This window comes from Bufo gargarizans, chromosome 6, assembly GCF_014858855.1.
Source record: "Bufo gargarizans isolate SCDJY-AF-19 chromosome 6, ASM1485885v1, whole genome shotgun sequence".
Classification (NCBI taxonomy): domain Eukaryota; kingdom Metazoa; phylum Chordata; class Amphibia; order Anura; family Bufonidae; genus Bufo; species Bufo gargarizans.
This window is the reverse complement of record NC_058085.1, coordinates 274,506,422-274,530,225: the sequence shown is the minus strand read 5'-3', so window position 1 is coordinate 274,530,225 and position 23,804 is coordinate 274,506,422. Positions and strand designations below refer to the sequence as shown.

Here is a 23,804-nt window from a genome sequence, read left to right as displayed (position 1 = left end):
TGCACTTCCGGTTCCGAGCCCGCGCTTTGGTGTTTGCGTTTTGGGAGCCGACGTTGTGTGTTGCGCAGTTTTCTCACCACCGTGCAACATGTCGCGGTCGTCGTCGTCTTCGGTGTTACCGAGGGTGTACATTGGAGGGCTCAGCCATCGGGTCCGGGAGAGGGATGTGGAGCGCTTCTTCAAGGGCTTCGGCAAGATCGTGGAGGTGGACCTGAAGAAGGGGTGAGTGCTCGAGCTTTCCGGGAGACGTTGGTGGCGTCTCTCCCTCTTGACCCGGCTACTCGTGTGGAGCCGCCTCCGATAGGGTTCTTCCACGGTGACCGGCGGGGCGGACCGCATGGAGCATACACACAAGCACGTGCCTCCATGACTGCCCACTGCAGTACTGAGTGCGAGATAAGCGGCTACCTGGCGCCACCTGTCTCCAGCGACAAGGAAGGGTCATGTATGGAGGCCTCCCCCACACACCTGCTGATGACCCAGCAGTTCACTAAGGCGCTGTTCACACTGTTTCTGCACTGTCCATGTGTGGCGTGCAGCCCATAGGTTACAGTGGTTTCTCCCGGGACCCCCGCTGATCAGCCGGGCTGTGGGCTCTTCCTAGGCCATTGACATCACGGTTCATCGGTGGCAGCTCAGTCCTGTTCAAGTGAACGGAGTCCCGAGCCCTTCAACCTCTTCCAATAGCAGATCGTGGGGTCCCTAGTGTTCGACCCCCCACTGAGCCGATATTGATGATCTGTCCTGAGGATAGGCCATCCATGTTGAACTCCCCAAAAGCCCCTTTACATTTTATAACCAGTATTCCCCTTCAATTTTTGTTCCTAGAAGTCCATTTACACTTCATGGTCGTTTCACGGTAAAACACTGCGGTTCTGAGAGAATCGCAGCCTGTTTTGGGCCTTACTGACCAAGCGTTTAACTTTTTTTTTCCCCATCGTTGCATTCCAAGAGATATACCTTTTTTTATTTTTCAGTCTGCATAGCTTTATGAGGGCTTGTTTTTTGCGAAATAATTAGTCTTTTTAATGGCGCCATTTTGGAGTACACACAACTTTTGGAAGGGAGATGGGAAAAACAGCAATACTGCCAAAATTTGACGGCGTTCTTTTTTTGTATGCATAATATCAATATTCTCTGGCTCAGGACGATTACAGTGATACCAAATACATCGTTTTTTCTTCTTCTTTTTGCATTGCACTTTCACAGGACCCATAACTTATTTCTCTTTCTATGGCGTTTTGTAAGGGCTTGATTTTTGGGGGACAACTTGTATTGTTAATGGGTGCCTTTTTGGGGTAAATGGCGCTTTTTGATCGCTTGTTATTACGCAACTAAGAATAAATTAGAATTCTGTCTTTATTTTTTGCGGTGTTCACTGTCAGTGATAATTTACATGATATTTATGAAGTCACAGTCGTTCCGGTCGCGGCAATACCAAACTTGGGCAAGATTTATTAATTTTTTTCCTTGAAAAGTGTATTTTCAATGGAGAGTTTTTTTAATGGGATTTTTTTAAAATTGGATAAATGAGTTATTTTTTTAAACTTTTTATACCACTTAATAGTCCCACAAGGGGGCTATAAACAGGCAGCTTTTTGATTGCTTTTAAAATGCAATGCATTATCCCTAGATAATGCATTTTCAGTGCTATTCTAACATAGACCCGCAGGCTATTGGGAATTACTCAAGGCTGTTCTGGGGCCTACATCAGACCCCAGGCAGCCTTTACACACATCAGCACCCCGCGTTCACGTTTGCGGGGTGCCGAAGGGAGACAGTCCGCTCCCTCTGTAAGCACTTTACAGTGTTAAACAGCCTGGATCGGCATTCCTGCGGCTCTCTCCCGCCGCGTAGTGCTTAGACTTGGCCGCCGTAAAAAAAAAAAAAAAAAAATGCATCGCCCCAGCCTAAGAAAAAGTTGTATGGGTGGCCACTAAGGGGTTTTCTTGGATTTTAATATTCATCAACTATCCTCGGGATAGGTCATCAATATCAGATTGGTGGGAGTCCAACTCCCATCATCCCTGCTGATCAGCTGGTTGTAAGAAGGCAGCTCCGTGTGAGCGCATCCTTCCTTCATTGTTTGCCTGCTCTCCATTGACAGCGGTCAGCAGGTGTAACTACAAGGCATCCATTCACTTCTATGGGACTGTAGTGTACACGTGAATAGGAAGGAGCCGTTCCATAGAAGTGAATGGTGCGGCTTTTAATTGCACCGCTGTCGATGGAGAGTAAAAAATAAAGGAAGGCTGCACTCACACGGAGCGTGGCCTTCTCTTCAAACAACTGATCGGTGCGGGTGTTGGACCCCAGTGAATCTGATATTGATGACCGATCCTGAGGATAAGTCTTCAGTATTAAGATCCCGGAAAACCCCTTTTAAAGGGGTTGTGGCACTTCAAGTGGCATTTATCATGTAGGCAAAGTGAATACAAGGCACTTACTAATGTACTGTGATTGTCCATATTGTGTCCTTTACTGGCTGGATTTATTTTTCCATCACATTATACATTGCTCGTTTGCATGGTTACAATCACCCTGCAATCCATCAGTGGATTTTTTAGAGAAAAAAGTGATGGCCTCTCAGGCTGGTGCTTTTTTTCTATAGTGTGCAAGAACGGCCACCACTGATGGATTGTAGGGTGGTCGTAACCGTGAAAACGAGCAGTGTATAATGTAATGGGAAAAATTAATCCAGCCAGTAAAGGAAGCAGTATGAACAATCACAATATATTAGTTGAAGGGAACCTGCCACCGGGATTTTGTGTATTGAGCTGAGGACATGGCCGCTAGCACATCTGCAATATCCAGTCCCCATAGCTCTGTGTGCTTTTATTGTGTAAAAAAAAAAAAGCGATTTGATACATATGCAAATTAACCTGAGATGAGTCCTTCCCTGACTAATCTCACGTACAGGACTCATCTCGGGTTAATTTGCATATGTATCAAATCGTTTTTCTTACACAATAAAAGCACTCAGAGCTATGGGGACTAGGTATTGCAGATGTGCTAGCGGCCATCTAGCAACCCATGTCCTCAGCTCTATACCCTAAATCCCGGTGACGGGTTCCCTTTAAGTGCCTTGTATTAACCTTCTCTACATAATAAATGCGACTTGCTGAAGTGAAACAACCCCTTTAAGGGTACTTTCACACTTGCGTTGTGAGGATCCGGCAGGCAGTTCCGTTGCCAGAATGAAAACATTTCACTTGTTCTTCCAACGAGCTTTCTCAATTCTGAGTGACTGTACAAGAATTATCTGGGAATAAATATGTAACTGAATCAACATCTGTAATTAGAAACACACTGGTGTGCCTCAGGTTACAGAAATGTCTGGTAAAAAGAGATAATACTGGATAAAAAGTAGTGGTAACATGACAGTCACGAGTAATGATAGTAATAAAAGTGATAACATGACAGTCATGGGTCATGAGGTCGTGACTGGATAAAAGGGTACATAAATGCAAAGCAGTTAATGCTATAAAAAGTCAATAAATAAAGATTGAGAGCTAGGTATGAATTGTAAAAACTAAATATAAAATATATGAGTATAAATGGGCGCCGGTTGGAATTAAGGCAGAATATTAGGATTAGACGGCGCAATAGCGGGTGATATATATTAGATGGTAGATGACTGGTTTTTGATGGCGCGTCTGGACGTGAATCCTGATGGTAATGTGTAATGCCAATTAATAGGTAATATGGTTGGTTAAGGGCTCTTTCACACTTGCGTTCTTTTCTTCCGGCATAGAGTTCCTTCGTCGGGGCTCTATGCCGGAAGAATCCTGATCAGGATTATCCCCATGCATTCTGAATGGGGTGAAATCCGTTCAGGATGTCTTCAGTTCAGGACCGGAACGTTTTTTGGCCGGAGAAAATACCGCAGCATGCTGCGCTTTTTGCTCCGGCCAAAAATCCTGAACACTTGACGCAAGGCCGGATCCGGAATTAATGCCCATTGAAAGGCATTAATCCGGGTCCGGCCTTAAGCTAAACGTCGTTTCGGCGCATTGCCGGATACAACGTTTAGCTTTTTCTGAATGATTACCATGGCTGCCAGGACGCTAAAGTCCTGGCAGCCATGGTAAAGTGTAGTAGGGAGCAGTATACTTACTGTCCGTGCGGCTCCCGGGGCACTCCAGAGTGACGTCAGGGCGCCCCACGAGCATGGATCACGTGATCGCATGGAAACGTCATCCATGCGCATGGGGCGCTCGGACGTCATTCTGGAGCGCCCTGGGAGCCGCACGGGCGGTAAGTATACTACTATGGCAACCAGCATCCTGGCTGCCATAGTAACACTGAACACTTTTTGAAGATGGATCCGTTCATATACGCTTTCCGTTCACTTACATTTTTCCGGATCCGGCGTGTAATTCCAGCAAATGGAGTACATGACAGATCCGGACAACGCAAGTGTGAAAGAGGCCTAAGGGTTAAAGTGTGCAACAATTCGATTAGGCATAAGATCAGGGTGCAATATAACTGCAGCGTCAGCCGTACAAATTTTTATGTGGTTGTAAGGGTGGGGTGAATTAATATAGACTGGTAGTGCTAATCATGGTAAGAGGAACAAGCATGAACTGGGGTGTGGTGGTTATAATGAGGGTTGGGGGACAAGTGGCATGAAGAGGTTAAAGTACAGAGGCATGCGAGTGGAGGGGAAAGGCAGGTGCTGGGGGTCTTACCGGTGGAGAGAGCGCTGCTTCAAGCTCCTGGCATGTGGCATCCAGAGGCTGTATGTTATTGAGCGCGCGCTGGGCTGGCTATAAGGGGCCGGTCTGGGCGGGCAGTGTTGGTGGGACCGCCCTAAAGGGGCGGAGCTGGTTACTAGCCCATTGATGGTGGAGTGGGTGTGTATGTGGGCGGAGCCCGGCCCGGTGATGGGACGGCCGGTGTGAGGTTCCGGCGTGTGGATAGAGGCGAGGGCGGTCCTAGGTGATGCGATGGGGGGCGAGGGTGCTGCGTTGTAGAGGATGGAGACATGGCGGGATCTGTGCTATATGGGGCAATGATACCCCGGCAGTGCTAAGGGATGGTGAGAAGTTACGGACTGTGTGTGATAGAGAAGGGCACAGGGAAGGGACGGCTGGGAGTGACAGAATGAGGGGATGGTGTTGGAAAGGGGCGGGGCCAGTGTCTTGGGTTGGGAGGTGGGGCCAAGAGTGAATGCAGTGAGGCTGGGGATGTAGGTGGCTGTGGAAGGGGGTGGATATGAAGGGGAGGGGTGTGGAGTGAGCTATGGTTGGGAGACAACATGATGAAGGGAAAGATGTGGATGGGAAGAGGGGGGGGGTGATGGGAGAGGGAAGAAAGGCAGTGGAGGTGGGTGGGGACGGTGTCTAGGGTCTGTGGATGGGGTGGAGATAATGCTGGGGATATGGGGGGGGGGGCTAAAGGCTTTCGGATGCTGAGATCGAGGTTGGGAAGGAGGGGTGGAGGCAAAAGGGAGGAATGAGAACGAGGCTTTGCTGGGCATGGTGTGATTGGATGAGGTGATATAGTGGATATGGATCTGAGGATGGAGGGCGTAATGGGAAAGTGGTCCAGTAGTATGTGGAATTAGAAGCAATTGTTTTCAAGGCTTTCGTTAAGGCCGTACGGTTCCAATTAGGGCTGCAGCTAACGATTATTTGAATAATCGATTAGTTGCCGGTTAATTTCTACGATTAATCGGGAAAAACGACAAAATTACAAAACAAAGCGGTTTATATGATTTTACTTGAAAAATTATATTCAAAGGCCATATTAAAACAAATTGTGGATGGCACTGTTATGGGGGGATCTGTGGGTGGCGCTGTTATGGAGAGGGGGATCTGTGGGTGGCGCTGTTATGGAGAGGGGGATCTGTGGGTGGCGCTGCTATGGAGAGGGGGATCTGTGGGTGGCGCTGCTATGGAGAGGGGGATCTGTGGGTGGCGCTGCTATGGAGAGGGGGATCTGTCGGTGGCGCTGCTATGGAGAGGGGGATCTGTCGGTGGCGCTGCTATGGAGAGGGGGATCTGTCGGTGGCGCTGCTATGGAGAGGGGGATCTGTCGGTGGCGCTGCTATGGAGAGGGGGATCTGTCCACTGTTATGGGCATAACAGTGCACAGATTCCTTTCCCCATAACAGTGCACATATCCCCCCTCCCCATAGCGGTGCCATAGACAGATCCCCCTCTCCATAGCAGCGCCGGAGAGGGGGACGCTCCAGTAACAACTACAGGCAGAGAGGAGGGCGGCGTAGCGTCACTTATTCACGTGATGCACCTGCTCCGCCCACTTTATTAATGAAGGAGGCGGAGCATGTGCGTCACGTGAGTAAGTAACGTTACGCTGCCCTCCGCTCTGCCTGTAGTTGTTACTGGAGCGTCACGATTGTAAGGTAAAATAAAGATGCAGCGACTTAAAGTAAACCGCCCGCCCGCATAGCAACGAATCGGCGATTATTCGATAACTGGATTCGTCGACAACGAATCCAGTTATCGATTACATCGATTAATCGTTGCAGCCCTAGTTCCAATGTTTTGGAGTTTGCATATCCAAAACATTTCTCTCCGTTGTAAAGTTCTGAACCTGTCAGAACAACCGTCAGAGATATGTTCGATGGGCGTGATGGTTAGCTTAGTTGGATCCTTGTCATGAGTCGCCAGGAAATGTCTGGACACACTGGGCCAGATTTATCATTAGTTCAAGTCAGGATAATAGAGTAAAAAGGTGCAAATTTTTGCGCAATCGCTTAAACTGCGCAGAAATTTGCGACTTTTTTTCTGCTCTGCACTATGCTCGCCAGTTTTCTGAAAGTGGGCGTGTTTTCTTATGTAAATGAATCTCTAGACAGATTTACTATTGAGACTAGGGATCGACCGATATTGATTTTTTTAGGGCCGATACCGATATTTTGTGAACTTTCAGGCCGATAGCCGATAATTTATACCGATATTCTGGGAATTTTTATTTTTGAAAAAAAAAAAAATTCCCACAAATCTGCTGAAAATTAATGTTTATTGTTAATGTGTATATTTTTTTTTTTGTAAATCTTTCTTTTTGATTTATATTTAATATTTTGGTGGTTTTTTTTTTGTAACTTTTTATATATATTTTTTAACTAACTTTTAGCCCCCTTAGGGACTAGAACCCTTGTCCTATTCACCCTGATAGAGATCTATCAGGGTGAATAGGAGCTCACGCTGTCCCTGCTGCTCTGTGCTTTGTGCACACAGCAGCATGGAGCTCATCATGGCAGCCAGGGCTTCAATAGCGTCCTGGCTGCCATGGTAACCGATCGGAGCCCCAGCATTACACTGCTGGGGCTCCGATCGGAGGAGCAGGGGAGAGGGGATCCTGTGGGGGGGGGGGGGGGGGGGCGCGCACTGCGACTGGGGTGGGGGGGGCCCTATGCGCCACCACTGCTTAATACTGGGGGGGGAGGGGGGGCGCACTGCGCCACCAATGCTTAATACTGGGGGGGGGAGGCGCACTGCGCCACCAATGCTTAATACTGGGGGGGTGCACTGCGCCACCAATGAAGCTTAATCTCTAATTTATTCATATACAGGAGGCGGGAGCTGGCTGCAGGATCACATAGTCAGCTCCCGACCTCTATGACAAGTAGCTGCGATCCGCGGCACCTGAGGAGTTAACTACCGCAGATCGCAGCTACTGCTCATAGAGGTCGGGAGCTGACTATGTGATACTGCGCAGCCAGCTCCCGCCTCCTGTATATGAATAAATGAGAGATTAAGCTTCATTGGTGGCGCAGTGGCCATAGCTCCTCCCCTCCTCTTGTCCCCTGCCCTCTCATTGGCAGCAGCAGCACAGGGGGAGGAGACACTGCTTCCTTCTCCCCTGTGCTGCTGCTGAGGGAACACGGAGAGCGCTGTCAGCAGCGCGATCTGTGTTCCTTATACGCTATCGGAATATCGGCAAAATAAATACCGATAGCGTTCAAAATCCTGAATATCGGCCGATAATATCGGTAAATCCGATAATCGGTCGATCCCTAATTGAGACTATTTAAAAAGTCGCAATTTCACTCCAGTGAGGACCATGCTTATCTTATGAGACTTTTTAATAAAAACGTGTGACTTTTGTAAAGCTGCTTACTGACGGATAAACTGCTACCGTCAAAGCACATTTATTACAGTCTTAAAGGGCCGATCATAAATCTGACTTGGCTAAAACTGACTTTAGCCATATGTTAAAGTGGAGTGACCTGTCAGAGTCATGATAAATCTGGCCCACTGTGTTGAAGATAGCCTTGCTTGATCTTCCATCTATGATTGTTTAGGCGTTCTTTGAGGGTCTGGGTGGTGTGACCTACGTATTGCTTTCCGCAGGCGCGTTCTAAAAGGTAGATCACAAAACTTGAGGCGCAATTCATGAGGCTTTTGATAGTGAATTCTTCTCCTGTGGTGTTGCTCCTGAAGGTCGTCAAACGATTATTGATGTCATCGCAAGACTTATAGTTTATGGCTGCATTTGTAGCTCCCTTTAGGTTCAGGGAACCATTCGGATGTGGTCAAGGTAGCGCGTTTTATTCTCTTTAATTTGCTCGGGGCTAGTGCACTCTTTAGTGTGCGGGCCCTCCTAAATGTGAAGTGGGGCTTGGAGAGAATGGCTTCTTTAAGATAGGGATCGGCCCTCAGGATATGCCAGTGTTTGGTTATGATTTTCCTCAGTGTTCCATGGTTGGGATTGAAGGTGGTGATAAAGGAAGATTTGAATTTTGCCCGGTCTATCATTGTATTTGCCTTCTTTTTTGTTGTGAGGCACTCCTCTTGGCTCTGCTTGTATGCTCGCCTGAAGGCCCCTTCGATTATGCCTTTTGGGTAGTTTTTGTTCTGGAATCTAGAGCGTACATTCTGGCTTAGCGTGATAAAATCATTCGTAGATGAGCAATTCCTCCTAATTCGTTTAAAACTGACTAAAAGGAATGTTCTCTTTCCATTTTTTGTAGTGCGCACTCTTGTAATCTAGGTAACTGTTACCGTCCACTTTCTTGAAAAAGGTTTTTGTCCGTATTGTATTGCATTCAGAATACAAAACCCAGGTCCAGGTAGTCGATTGAGGTCCTTGAACTTGTGAAAGTAAAGCTGAGGTTCCAAGTATTATTTACGGTTGACGCTGCAGTTATATTGCACCCTGATCCTATGCCTAATCGAATTGTTGCACACTTTAACCCTTAACCAACCATGATATTACCTGTTAATTGGCATTACACATTACCATCAGGATTCATGTCCAGACGCGCCATCAAAAACCAGTCATCTACCATCTAATATACAGGTCCTTCTAAAAAAATTAGCATATTGTGATAAAGTTCATTATTTTCTGTAATGTACTGATAAACATTAGACTTTCATATATTTTAGATTCATTACACACAACTGAAGTAGTTCAAGCCTTTTATTGTTTTAATATTGATGATTTGGGCATACAGCTCATGAAAACCCAAATTTCCTATCTAAAAAAATTAGCATATTTCATCCGACCAATAAAAGAAAAGTGTTTTTAATACAAAAAAAGTCAACCTTCAAATAATTATGTTCAGTTATGCACTCAATACTTGGTCGGGAATCCTTTTGCAGAAATGACTGCTTCAATGCGGCGTGGCATGGAGGCAATCAGCCTGTGGCACTGCTGAGGTGTTATGGAGGCCCAGGATGCTTCGATAGTGGCCTTAAGCTCATCCAGAGTGTTGGGTCTTGCGTCTCTCAACTTTCTCTTCCCAATATCCCACAGATTCTCTATGGGGTTCGGGTCAGGAGAGTTGGCAGGCCAATTGAGCACAGTAATACCATGGTCAGTAAACCATTTACCAGTGGTTTTGGCACTGTGAGCAGGTGCCAGGTCGTGCTGAAAAATGAAATCTTCATCTCCATAAAGCTTTTCAGCAGATGGAAGCATGAAGTGCTCCAAAATCTCCTGATAGCTAGCTGCATTGACCCTGCCCTTGATAAAACACAGTGGACCAACACCAGCAGCTGACATGGCACCCCAGACCATCACTGACTGTGGGTACTTGACACTGGACTTCAGGCATTTTGGCATTTCCCTTTCTCCAGTCTTCCTCCAGACTCTGGCACCTTGATTTCCGAATGACATGCAACAGTCCAGTGCTGCTTCTCTGTAGCCCAGGTCAGGCGCTTCTGCCGATTGTTTCTGGTTCAAAAGTGACTTGACCTGGGGAATGCGGCACCTGTAGCCCATTTCCTGCACACGCCTGTACACGGTGGCTCTGGATGTTTCTACTCCAGACTCAGTCCATTGCTTCCGCAGGTCCCCCAAGGTCTGGAATCGGTCCTTCTCCACAATCTTCCTCAGGGTCCGGTCACCTCTTCTCGTTGTGCAGCGTTTTCTGCCACACTTTTTCCTTCCCACAGACTTCCCACTGAGGTGCCTTGATACAGCACTCTGGGAACAGCCTATTCGTTCAGAAATTTCTTTCTGTGTCTTACCCTCTTGCTTGAGGGTGTCAATGATGGCCTTCTGGACAGCAGTCAGGTCGGCAGTCTTACCCATGATTGCGGTTTTGAGTAATGAACCAGGCTGGGAGTTTTTAAAAGCCTCAGGAATCTTTTGCAGGTGTTTAGAGTTAATTAGTTGATTCAGATGATTAGGTTAATAGCTCGTTTAGAGAACCTTTTCATGATATGCTAATTTTTTTAGATAGGAATTTTGGGTTTTCATGAGCTGTATGCCAAAATCATCAATATTAAAACAATAAAAGGCTTGAACTACTTCAGTTGTGTGTAATGAATCTAAAATATATGAAAGTCTAATGTTTATCAGTACATTACAGAAAATAATGAACTTTATCACAATATGCTAATTTTTGGAGAAGGACCTGTATATCACCTGCTATTGCGCCGTCTAATCCTAATATTCAGCCTTAATTCCAACCGGCACCCATTTTATACTTGTGTGTGTGTGTGTGTGTGTATATATGTGTGTGCATATGTTTTAGATATTTATACTTTATATGCTTATATATATTTTTTATGTTTTGTTTTTACAATTCATACCTAGCTCTCAATCTTTATTTATTGACTTTTTATAGCATTAACTGCTTTGCATTTACGTATTTATGTACCCTTTTATCCAGTCACTACCTCATGACCCATGACGGTCATGTTATCACTTTTATTACTATCATTACTCGTGACGGTCATGTTACCACTACTTTTTATCCAGTATTATCTCCTTTTACCGGACATTTCTGTAACCTGAGGCACACCAGTGTGTTTCAAATTTTTGTGTATATGTTGTTTTAGACTTGAAAAGGGGGTCCGCAGAACCCCAAAACGCATTGTCACTATAACAATAATAAAAAAAAAACTATTGGTTTATGAAAATACTCTGGTTGCGCTTTTGCGCCTACGGTCCACCCATCCACTTGACCCCCGGTCCAGTGGAAATATACCCTATTCATTGACCCAGATGGTGGCTTGGCCCCTGCCAAAGGGGAACGCGGACAGAATCGGCAGCATCAACCAGTGAGACGTAATTACTCCTATTCACCTCCAGCTCAGGTGCTCTACTAAATGTTAAATGTACCGCTGTGTTTCTCTTTAAGCTACGGATTTGTGGAATTTGAAGATCTTCGCGATGCTGATGATGCCGTGTATGAAATGAACGGGAGAGACCTCTGTGGTGAGCGCATCATTGTGGAACATGCTCGGGCACCAAGGAGAGATTTGCGCAGTAAGTATATAAAGGGAAGCCACATGAATTGTTGCTTTTGGGAGACTGTTAAGGATCTGTCAGGATTTCTCTAAACTATGATGTCTATTAGACAGTGCTTGTGGGCGCTACCACTCGGTGCCCTGGACCTCCAGCAGACCAGGGGCCATTCATAGTTAAACACTGTTTGAAAATTAACACCATGCCCTTGGTGCTCCTCATGACGCACATGCTGCTATGAGCTTCCAGAGTGGACCTTCGTACAGGACGCCTGCTGGCTGTTGTATTGTAAGTAAGGCACAGCATAAGCCACCTGTACCACGACAAATTCTCTTGAAGGGCTTGTTCACACGAACATGTTTTTTTTCTTTATCTGTTGTTTTTTTTTTTTTTTTTTTTTTTTGCAGCCTGTATGCAGAACCATTCACTTCATGGGGGCTGCAAAAAAAAAAACTCGGAAATTACTCAGTGTACATTCCATGTCCGCATGGCCGTTCCATAAACAAATAGAACATGTCTTATTATTTGTCAGCGTCACGGACAAGGATATAGGACTGTTCTCTTAGGGATTGGCCTTTTCGTTCCCCAAAATGTGGAATGCATGCGGCTGGTATCCATGTTTTGTGGATGCACAATTTGCAGACCTTAAAAAAGGCAAGACCGTGTACATGAGCAGTCAGGATTTTTATTTTTTTCGGCGTTTTTGGCCAGCAATCTACAGCAAGCTACACATGAATAGATGAATAGCATGCCATTCTTCCTCTATATTTCATCCCTCTACATAGAAAGTGGCGAAATCCTCAAAAAAATTGACCTGTTGTGGTTTTATGAATCCACACCACAGTTCAATTTCGGTGTGGATGAGATGTGGCTGTAATTGCAGTATGTTGTGGATTTTTCTGGCGTGCAGATCTGCACCGAACATGCGTAGCCTGAGTTGGGGATTGGAAGTTTTTGGGAGCAATACATATCTTTAGTTTTATTTTTTTCCAGCTTCTGTATCTTAGCCCTGTGGCATATTAGTGTGAATTTATGATTCTAGTTCCTGCCTATTACTTAAATAGATGGCACGGGACATTTATAGTCTGGCAGAAAGGGCAGGACATGTGATAAAATGACTCGCCTGGAAAATTCCCTGCCAGTCTCTGAGGCTCTGCATTGAAAGCGATGTGACTGGACATGTATGACCAGTGCAGACAATCAGGGGTCAGTGGTCTCGAGTGGGCAGGGAATTTTTTAGGAGAATAATAAACCCATTGACAAAAGAAATATAACGCACCCAGATTAATTTTAGATTTCTCCAAAACTATCTCAGGCAGATATGTGACTGATTACAAGTGTTGTCTTGCCACAAGAGAACGGAAAAGTGCTTCCTCCACTCCCCTATAAGAAGTCTTGCAGAGGCTGCTTCTGGGTAGTGTACCTCTTGGTGAGAGATCACGGACGGCTAGACATGCCTCTACAACGCACTCAGACATTTTGCTGGCACACAGTGCAGTTCTGACATGCATTCAGGATGCATTTTTTATTGTAGCTAGCTGAAATTAATGAAATCTTTCCCACTATGCAGAACACTGACTGCTAAACTGGCTAAATTGAAAACTGCATCCCGAATGCATGGCACAACTGCACTGTGTGCACAGGTGTTGGGGGCAGTAGTTATGTGAAAACATGTACACACTTCAAATAATCATTTGATCTGCCAGCAAGCATGAGTAGCTCCCTCAATTTAGTTGTCCACCGTCCAGACACGTGTGGCACCTTCATTACACACCCCTGTCTTTGCCCAGACCGTCCAGGTGCTTAGCAGAAGGAGATATTGTGTCCTGCCATTGACAACCAGCCGCCATCGCCTTTGTTTTCTGTGCTGTCGTGAGCGATAAGTCTGGCTAGCAAAGAATCCAGGTTCTGTTTGGGATCCAATGACTGCTGGGTTCGAGTATGGAGGCCTTGTAGTGCTTCAGTCCGTCTTTTGCCGTGGAGCGTCACACTGCCCCAACTGCTGGTGTGATAATCTGGGGAGCCATCGCATATGATGTAGGGGGACACTATAGCACAGGGATCAGCAACCACCGGCACGCCAGCTGTTTGGAAACTACCACTCCCAGAATCCTCCAAGACATCCTGAGTCCACATGTTGCCTCTCGTGGCAGGGCTTTCAGCTGGCATGGCAGGTTTCCCAGGAATCTCTCTGCCAGATTGCAAAACTTACTTGGCTTGCCTGGTCACTAGATTTACCACCAATTGAGCATTTATGCACCAGCAGGGCCCACAGCTTCATCAACCTGTGTGAGGTTCTACAGCAGGAATGCCCAGCCTGCGGCTCTTCAGCTGTTGTGAACCTACGATTCCCATTTTTTTTGTTTCTTAGTTTTGTGAGTGTACTTCTTTTATCATGTGTCCTGGAGACTTTTCCGAGACTTGTATACTGATGACCCGTCCTCTGGATAGGTCATCAGTATCTGATCAGTGGGGGTGTTTGAGAAGGCAGTAGCGCTGCAGCTTTCCCTGTTCATCTGTGACATGACCATGACGTTGCTCCTCCCCATTGAAGTGAATCGGGCTGAGTGCAATACCAATCCCAGCCGCTATACACTGTACAGCAGTGTGCTTCGTTGTGGCCTTCTCTCAGCTCACTCTCACAGGAGCACTAGGGTCTTCTCATATAGCTGATCTGTATGGGTCCCAGGTGCTGGACCCTCACCGATCAGATACTGATAACCTTTCCAGAGGATAGGTCATCAGTATATAAGTCTTTGAAAACCCTCTTAACTGCCTGACTAAAATAGTAAGCCCAGGAAAAATTTAAATTTTTAAGATGCAGATAATTGTCAGTGAACACTCCAACAACATACTATGTATGGGGGCCACCTGGCAAATCGTCAAAGCCTGCTGCCCAGTCACTATCCTAGTGTATCATTGGCACTGGAGATGCCAATTTCTTATTCTTTTTTTCTCTTTGGCAATAAACTTGCACACTTGGCTGTTCCAACCATGCTTGTTTATGGGGAGTTGTAACCATTTTTGGGCCTGTTTTATGTCTTTCCAACACATTGGTAAATGTGAAAAATAATTTTGGGGCCCTGACATTTACCTACTCTTTAAATTGTGATAAGTGAAAGAATAGCACACAGCCTGCTCATCCCCCTGCCATATCTTCAAGGGAAGTGCACTTATTCATTGCCAACCAAAATTAAAGGGGTTGGCCACTATATCATACTATTGGAGGCAGGGTAAAAATGAGTTTCCAAATATACTTTATTTAAAAAATGTCTGCTAATCTTTTTATAGTAAGCCACGCCCCATGATCTCCGCTCTGCCGTGCAGCCAGTTCGTCCATGGCTGCACGCGACATGGAGCTTTAGAGAAAGCTTGTCCATGCCTTTATTGTAACTGAACATGTGCTGCTCTCCTAATCTGCCTGAGCAGCGTATGTACAGTCTCCCCCTGCCACTTGTGCGCTCCCTAATTGGTCTCTGGCAGAACAAGCAGCGGATTCCTATCAGTACAAGCAGCTTATTTCTGTCAGAGTTCGGAGTGGGGAGCCTAGTAAGAGCACGTTTGAACTCCCGGCTACAATGAGGGCGGTCCCGGGCTGATTGTACAAACTAGTCAGACTAGCCAATCACAGGATCCTAATACCGGCTGAAAGGTTCTGATCCCCCACAGTCCATGACTGTGGGGGATCAGAACCTTCTAAAATGTATGTGTATATATAATATGACCCGCCCCGATCTGTTTCAGGATAGCCGGAGCGGTTAGCAGAGTGTTAGCTATAATATACAGCTCACACTTTGCTTGAAACGGCCAACATCGGTGTTGGCACCAATGTCGGCCGTTTGACCCCTTTCATGCTGCGGTCCATTGGGACCGCTGTATGGAAGGGGTTAGGAGACTTCTCTCATTGGGCGGCTGTTGTGCTGTGGCAGCGGGCCGATGCTTGATGGCATGACAAAGTGTAATACCAAGCAATCAAAAAGTTATATACACCCCAAAATAGTACCAATGAAACAGTCATCTCATCCCGCAAAAAAAAATAACATCCTACCTAAGACAATCGCCCAAAGAATAAAAAAAATATATGGCTTTCAGAAAATGGAGACTTTTTTATTTTATTTTAATGGAGACTTTTTTTTAATGCTTTATTATGTAAAAGTCAAACAAATTAGACAAATTTGATATCATTGCATCTGTAACAACCTGCTCTATAAAAATAGCACATGATCTAACCTGTCAGATGAATGTTGTAAAAAAAACTAAAAATAAAAACTGTGCCAGAACAGCCATTTTTGGCAACCTTGCCTAACAAAAAACGTAATATAGAGCGATTTTAAAAATCATATGTAACCCAGAATAGTATGAATAAAACTGTCACCTTATCCCATAGTTTCCAAAATGGGGTTACTTTTTGGGAGCTTCTACTGTAGGGTACATCAGGGGCACTTCAAATGGGGCATGGTGTCTAAAAACCATTATGTGGACTTGTCTGCCATGAATGACAGCTGAGGGGCTGCTGTTACTATGGTATCACAGTTGGCCAGGGATGTCATGTGACCACTCCTCTGAAGATGCATACTGGGATTTTTACTTTCACTTTGAAGCTCGTCCGCCCACACAGCCTCATCTATGGGAGCATACTATGCTGAACACATTATACATACAGTGTATCTCTCAGTATACTAATACTCTTGGCTTTAGTTATTATCTGGTGCAATTTATTTATTTTTTATGTGTATGGTGGCCAACCCCTTTAAGGGTTTAAAAGTGTTCGTCCCCCCGGTCTTAGCTGCAAAATTTCCTGAAAAAAAAAAAGGGGGCTTATAGACTTAAAAATACTTTAGTATTTGCATTTTATAACTTTTGAAAACTAACACTGTTAGGGTCCATTCACACATCCGTAGAATGGGTCCGGATCTGTTCCACAACCTTGTGGAACAAATTCGGACCCATTCATTCTCTACGGGGCTGGAAGAGATGCGGACAGTACACAGTGTGCTGTCCGCATTTCCAGTCCACGGCTCCTGAAAAAAATAGAACATGTTCTCTTCTTGTCCGCAATTGCAGACAAGAATAGGCAGTTCTATGGGGGTGCCAGTCGGGTGTATTGTGGATACGCAATACACTACGGACGTGTGACTGGGCCCTAGGCAGGCTATTGGCTTTCCTTGGAGACCAGCTGTGTATGGAGACTTATTGGCAATGCTCCATGGAGAAATAATATGCAAAGAGGTATCCCATAAAAAAAAAAAATGAGAACCATCAAGTAATGTCCCAAGACTTGATACCGTAAGTTGGACTTTGACTCATAAGGAGTCAATTCCACAAGGTGGCACTAGCGGGATGATTCTCTGTCCCTTGGCAATACCTCTTTGCAAAACTAAGGCTACTTTCACACTAGCAGCATGGACCTTCGACAGGCTGTTGGATCGGTCCTGCCGCTAGTGAACGCGTGCCCTCGGACTGCCGCTCTGTCCCCATTGACTGTAATGGGGGCGGGCACGGCGAGAGGCTGTCAGAATAAATGTCAGAAATGTCGTAGTTTTTTTTCCGGCAGCCTCTCGCCGTGCCTGGACCAGGAACGCCACCCCCGCCCCCATTATAGTCAATGGAGACGGAGCATCAGTCTGGAGCACACGTTCACTAGCGGCAGGACAGATCCGACAGGCCATTCACCTGACAGAACTGCTAGTGTGAAAGTGGCCTAATGCTCGAAATTCATTTATTTTTTTCCTTCATTTACAATTATGATGATGAATCTTTTGCTTCACCAAAATAACTTGCTCATAGTAGAATAGACTTTCTATTTCCCTTTTTTGCATGTTACTTACAACTTTGGATATTTCAAAACCCACCTTTCTTTTGCCTTTGTGACCTATTGCTGCTAACGATTAAGTATAGAATTTTAAAAATGACCTCGGATATGTGGGGAATAATTCAGTCACTATTTTATAAGACTGCGCTAGGAGGTTATGCAGAGGCTAGCATGGGGCTGACGCTGGGTCTGTCTCCGAGTGATATTGACTATGCAGCCTCTTCCTTCCCCCGCCTCTCTCTTCTTCTCGTGAGATCCGAGGAGGTGCCACGGGGGGGCGCGTACGTGGGTGAGCGCGTTGGGTTTACCAGCCGGCGGGGGGCCGAGGCTGATGAGCGTGGGCGGCAAAAGGCGAGCCCTTTACTTTAAGGTAAGTGACTTTTGGGGTGCATGTGTATTTTGATGGAAACTTGTTTATGGGAGGGTGGCATGTATAGACAGCTAGTAGACGAAACAAGAGTGCCTGGGCAGAGCATCATGGTGATACTGGCTTAAAGAACGAGAAATGTCAAAACTGAGGGAGGGTTGGATAGAAAATGTGTAACTTGTTCAGCATATCTGATAGTTGTCCGAGATGTAATGTCTTGGTGTATATGTGGGACAGAAGTGTGCCTTTCTGTTATATTCATTCATACCGCTGCCACATCTGATCCCTCTTCTCTGTCCCAGGTGGCTATAGCTACCGCAGAAGTGGCAGTGACAGGTTTGGACCTCCAGTTCGTACAATGTATCGTCTGAGAGTGGAGAACCTATCTACGAGGTGCAGTTGGCAAGACTTAAAGGTAGGCTTTTTTATGGCAGAAGAGCATGCAAATTAAAATTCTAATGGATGCTAATCAGCATCTGATGCTTACTTAGGGTGAGTGGTTGAGTGCCCATTCTAAGCTTATAATCGGGGTCCCTCATTTGTAACTTCCATCAGTTCCATCATTACACTGCTGTTTAATAGGGGGGAGGGGGGGTTTGAGTTACCAGAGGGGGCTGATAAAAGGGAGATGCTGGGGGGCGGATCAGGGGCACATGAGAGGCTGGTGGCTGCCATGGTCGGCTCCCTGCTGTTGTGTGCACAAAGCACATGGCAGCAGGGAGAGTGTAAAGTCCTATTCACCCTAATAGAGCTTTATTAGGGTGAATATGACAAGGGTTCTAGCCCTTAAGGAGGCTAATGGTTATTAAAGGGATTCTGTCACCTCCCCTAAGGCAAAAAACGATTTAAAACCAGCCATGCAGCACAGCTTACCTGGATTAGGCTGTGCTGTTCAATCTTGAAATCCGTCCAGCAGTTAGTTCAAAAAACGAGTTTGATCAATGAGGAAATGCGTCCTGAAGGTGCCCAGAGGGGCGTTTTTTTCTTCTGAGAGAGCCCAGTCCCGCCCCTTTTTCAGTGCCCAGCCCGCCTTCCTTTTACTTCCTAACTGCCGCCTCCAGCCTGCCACAGCCTCCCCTTCCTCTCCTCCCCCTCCCTCTTGCCGAACGAAGTCTCGCACAGGCGCAGTACCCACTGAGGGCTGCGCCTGTGCGATCATCAGGAGACTGAGGGCGGCAGCTTCATCTTCGTCACTGGGCATGCGCCGAGCCCAGTGACGTCCGATGCTCGCTCTTCCCTGCTGAGGGAAGAGCGAGCATCGGACGTCACTGGGCTCGGCGCATGCCCAGTGACGAAGATGAAGCTGCCGCCCTCAGTCTCCTGATGATCGCACAGGCGCAGCCCTCAGTGGGTACTGCGCCTGTGCGAGACTTCGTTCGGCAAGAGGGAGGGGGAGGAGAGGAAGGGGAGGCTGTGGCAGGCTGGAGGCGGCAGTTAGGAAGTAAAAGGAAGGCGGGCTGGGCACTGAAAAAGGGGCGGGACTGGGCTCTCTCAGAAGAAAAAAACGCCCCTCTGGGCACCTTCAGGACGCATTTCCTCATTGATCAAACTCGTTTTTTGAACTAACTGCTGGACGGATTTCAAGATTGAACAGCACAGCCTAATCCAGGTAAGCTGTGCTGCATGGCTGGTTTTAAATCGTTTTTTGCCTTAGGGGAGGTGACAGAATCCCTTTAAATAAAAAGTAAAAAAAAAAAAAAGTTGAATCCCCCCCCCCCCCCAATATAGAAAATAATATATTTCGATATATATCACATATCGCACATGCTTAAAATTATATGGCAATATAGATTTTAGGCCATATCGCCCACCCCTAGCTGCAACGATAACATGCAGTATACGTACATGTCATCGCCACAGCGGTGCAGAGTATAGCAGCAGTTGTGCTGGAATGGGGAGGTTTGGCACTGTCTTTATGTGGATTTTTTTTGTAACTGAAAGGTTTTCTGGTGCTTTTTATATTGATGGCCTATGTCCATGGTATTTCTTTCCTGACTTGTGCACTGAATGTCATCAGCTAGCATATTGTGAGCAGAGTCATGGTTTGCAGCAAATACTGTAGCCTCCTGCTTGTGACATACATGTGTGTCAAAGTTTTTGAAGGGATTTTCCAAGTCCCCTGTAGCTGAGAGGGGGGCAGTGTTTTAAAATGGGAAAAGGAAAGTTGTTCCTCTTTTTTACCGCCCATCTTTTCTTCTTTTTATTTTTTTATTTTTAAGGACTTTATGCGGCAGGCTGGGGAGGTCACTTATGCTGATGCTCATCATCGCCGACCTAATGAAGGAGTCATAGAATTCCGTTCATATTCAGACATGAAGAGAGCACTAGAAAGACTGGATGGTAAAGAGGTGAACGGCCGAAAGATTCGTCTTGTGGAGGATAGGGCTTCATCCGGGACTAGACGCTCCTCTTCTCGCAGCCGTTCAAGGTAAACTGTCTTTTACTTTGTGCTGGTAAATTGCAGTAGGTAATCTGAGTTGATTCTCATGCCTTGTCGACATGCTACCATCAAGGGTTTTGCACAACTCTCCATACATGTACAGCTCTGTAATGGAGCAGGGTTATGAACGACTATTGCCGCCACATGGTCTGGTACCCCCCTTCTGCAGAAGTGTTGCAGTGTATTTTTAAGAGCAATTTGGCTGAAACCTGGTTAAAGTGGTTGTCCGAGTTTTGTAAAAAAAAAATAATATAGCACTGAAAATCTGATATATAACTGAGCTAAGCAAGTTTTATGCAAAAAAAAAAAATATATATATATTTCCTAATTTCCCTGGTTCTTTTCTGGCCCTTTGTTTACATGCAATAAAAACAATCTCTGCCCCTCCCACTGCTCTGCTAAGGGAGTGAATACAAGAGCTGCCCTGAGTGACATGTCTGCCTGCTGGGAGACTCTGCAGCATGTTGTATGTGTGGGACTACAAGTCCAAGCTGTATAATGACACTGCTAAGGGAGTGGATACAAGAGCTGCCCTGAGTGCTAGGAGAATCAACAGCAACTTGTAAGTGTAGAACTACGTGTCCCACCTGTATAATGACACTGCTAAGGCTACTTTCACACTAGCGTTCGATCGGATCCGTTCTGAACGGATCCGATCATAATAATGCAGACGGAGGCTCAGTTCAGAACGGATCCGTCTGCATTATTTTAGCATATAAAAGCTAAGTGTGAAAATAGCCTCGTTCGGATCCGTCCAGACTTTCAATGTAAAGTCAATGGGGGACGGATCCGCCTGAAGATTGAGCCATATTGTGGCATCTTCAAACGGATCCGTCCCCATTGACTTACATTGTAAGTCTGGACGGATCCGCACGGCCAGGCGGACACCCGAACGCTGCAAGCAGCGTTCAGCTGTCCGCCTGTCTGTGCGGAGGCGAGCGGAGGCGGATCCGCATCCATTCAGACTGCATCAGGGCTGGACGGAAGCGTTCGGGTCCGCTCGTGAGCCCCTTCAAATGGAGCTCACGAGCGGACCGACGAACGCTAGTGTGAAAGTAGCCTAATACACACAGGAGCTTCCCCCTACCTTCTTGTGCAATGTTCTCTCTAGTATGTCGCCTTCAGTGCCCAGCATGGTCTCCTCACTGCCTGCAGAGCTGTAGGAACATGGAAAGAACAAAAAAATTACTTGGATAACCCCTTTAAGTCCCCTTAGTTTGACAAAAATGTAATGGAGCAGTAGTTTTGGGGGGGGGGGGGGGGAGTAATTCTATTTTGCATTTTGGTTTTGCGCTGTTCACGCCAGCCCAAAATGAAAAATCTGCTTCCTATATTGACATACATTCATATATCTAATCACTAGAGCCGTTTCCCTTTTTTAATTTTGTGGTACTTTATTTACTTTGAATTAAAATTTCTCATGCCAATTTCAGATCTCGATCATGGAGGAGCAGCCGCTCTAAATCTCGGTAAGTGAAACTGCTAAATTTTATCATTGACTTTGAGAATAAAAAAGGTCATGTTCCCTATGCTTATCATATTTTTTTTCTTTTTTCTTTTTTTTTTCTTCTTCAAAACCTTTACAGATCTCGAAGCAGGAGCAGACGTCGAGACCGAAGAAGCAGGAGTCGCAGTAGAGACAGGAGAGATAGTAGAAGTTTAAGCAAGGGTAGAAGGGACAGTAAAAGTCAAAGTAGGGATAGGAGCAGGAGCAAAAGTCGCAGCAGAAGTGTAAGCAAAAGTAGGAGAGGAAGAAGCCGTAGTAACAGTAAAGAGAGAAGCAGGAGTCTTAGCAAATCACGAAAGAATGGAGGTAGCCGAAGCCCCAGTAGAGAACATAAAAGCGCAAGTCGGAGCCGGAGCAAGGTGAGGGACAGCAGAAGTAAAGAAAGAAGTCCTAGTAAGGAGAGAGAAGAAAAGAATGGGAGTCAAGAAAAAAGTCCAATAAAGCATGCTGATGAAAAGGAAAGAAGCCGAAGCAATGATAGAGATAGAAGCCACAGCAAGGAAAGGAGGGATAGTAAGCGGAGAGAAAGGAACAGAAGCAGGGACAGGAGAGAGAGAAGTAGGACCAGGGATAGAAAGAGAAGGGACAGAAGCCGGAGCAAAGAGAGATACAGTCGCAGCAAGGAGAGAAGCAGAAGCCGCAGCAGAGAAGAAAGGAAAAGAAAGCGAGACAGGAGTCGCAGCAAAGAAAGAAGCAGAAGGAACGGCAGGAGAAGCCGCAGTCCAAGCCGGGAGAGAAATTTGAAACGTAGCCGGGAGGATAGAAGCAGCAGTAAAGAGGCTAATAAAGGCAAAAGTGAGGACACTGTAGCATTTACTACAGAGTCTGATCAGGAAATTGAGGAAGGCGAGATTGTTTGCAATGACAAAGGGACTAGAGACGGTAACTCTGGTGCCCCTGCTTCACCTTCTCCACCTCCTGCTGAAGCTATTGCCCCGGAGGAGAAAACGGTAGTAGTAGATGAAGAAGAAGCAGCTGAATCGGCAAACTCACCGCCCCCTGAATCGGCAAACTCACCTCCCCATGAATCGGCAAACTCACCGCCCCCTGAATCGGCAAACTCACCGCCCCCTGAATCGGCAAACTCACCGCCCCCTGAATCGGCAAACTCACCTCCCGCTGAATCGGCTAACTCACCTCCCGCTGAATCGGCTAACTCACCTCCCCCTGAATCGGCTAACTCACCTCCCGCTGAATCGGCTAACTCACCTCCCGCTGAATCGGCTAACTCACCTCCCGCTGAATCGGCTAACTCACCTCCCGCTGAATCGGCTAACTCACCTCCCGCTGAATCGGCTAACTCACCTCCCGCTGAATCGGCTAACTCACCTCCCGCTGAATCGGCTAACTCACCTCCCGCTGAATCGGCTAACTCGCCTCCCGCACCGCAGTCCAGACCACCCACCCCTACAGAGCCTTGAAGTTACTTTCTTTGCACTCTGTTTTCTATTTATTTTGGTATTTTGGAAATTAAACCATTTTAATATATATCTCATGGTCTGTAAGCATCTGCCCAATAATTCACTTTCAGAGCAAGTTTGTTGGAAGAAGACTTTTCAGTGAATGCATGATCTTATTTGTAGAACATTTTGGTTGCTTAATGAGGTCGATATTTTTAAGTGGTAAAATGGCCACGAAACCAGACAATAATGTCTGAGAATGGCACCCTAAAATCTGGCACACTTGATCATTTATAATTACCGTAGTTGTTTTTTTTTTGTGCCATTTTTGTTCTCTTGTGTTTTTGTTTTTTTTTAATGATAAAATGCCACCTAGTCGTCTTTCAGATTGAATAAAGAACATTTTTGCTTCGGAAAGCATCAGTGCCCTCATTGAGTGGTAAAAGTACATCTTTCCAAATATAAAGGGGTTGTCTCATATTAGCCACTGCATGACAGCTCCTGGAACCGCCAACAGTCTGCTGTTTTTCCTTGCAGAGGAAAGATATGGTATTACATCCTGCATATTCAAATAGCTGGTGATTTATAATAAAATAAATTAGCACCTA

At 46.0% G+C, this 23,804-nt stretch overlaps 1 protein-coding gene across 2 annotated transcripts; it reads left to right on the top strand.

Annotated features, from left to right (window-relative positions):
* Nucleotides 1-23,804, top strand: LOC122941619 (serine/arginine-rich splicing factor 6-like). Of its 2 annotated transcripts, XM_044299010.1 has the most exons (6): nucleotides 1-222; nucleotides 11,564-11,691; nucleotides 18,152-18,264; nucleotides 20,069-20,277; nucleotides 21,723-21,758; nucleotides 21,876-23,804. In XM_044299010.1, the coding sequence occupies exons 1-6, from the start codon at nucleotides 89-91 to the stop codon at nucleotides 23,215-23,217; spliced, it is 1,962 nt and encodes a 653-aa protein (XP_044154945.1). In that variant the 5' UTR covers nucleotides 1-88; the 3' UTR covers nucleotides 23,218-23,804. The 2 variants fall into 2 exon arrangements, with proteins under 2 accessions (XP_044154945.1, XP_044154946.1); XM_044299011.1 differs by lacking the exons at nucleotides 1-222; nucleotides 11,564-11,691 and adding an exon at nucleotides 15,959-17,852.

Excerpts from the sequence above, each read along its gene's own strand:
- LOC122941619 (XM_044299010.1), top strand. The coding sequence starts at position 89 with ATGTCGCGGTCGTCGTCGTCTTCGGTGTTACCGAGGGTGTACATTGGA. Across the intron at positions 18,265-20,068 it reads GCAGTTGGCAAGACTTAAAG|GACTTTATGCGGCAGGCTGG; the intron begins GTAGGCTTTTTT and ends TTTATTTTTAAG. Across the intron at positions 20,278-21,722 it reads TCTTCTCGCAGCCGTTCAAG|ATCTCGATCATGGAGGAGCA; the intron begins GTAAACTGTCTT and ends TGCCAATTTCAG.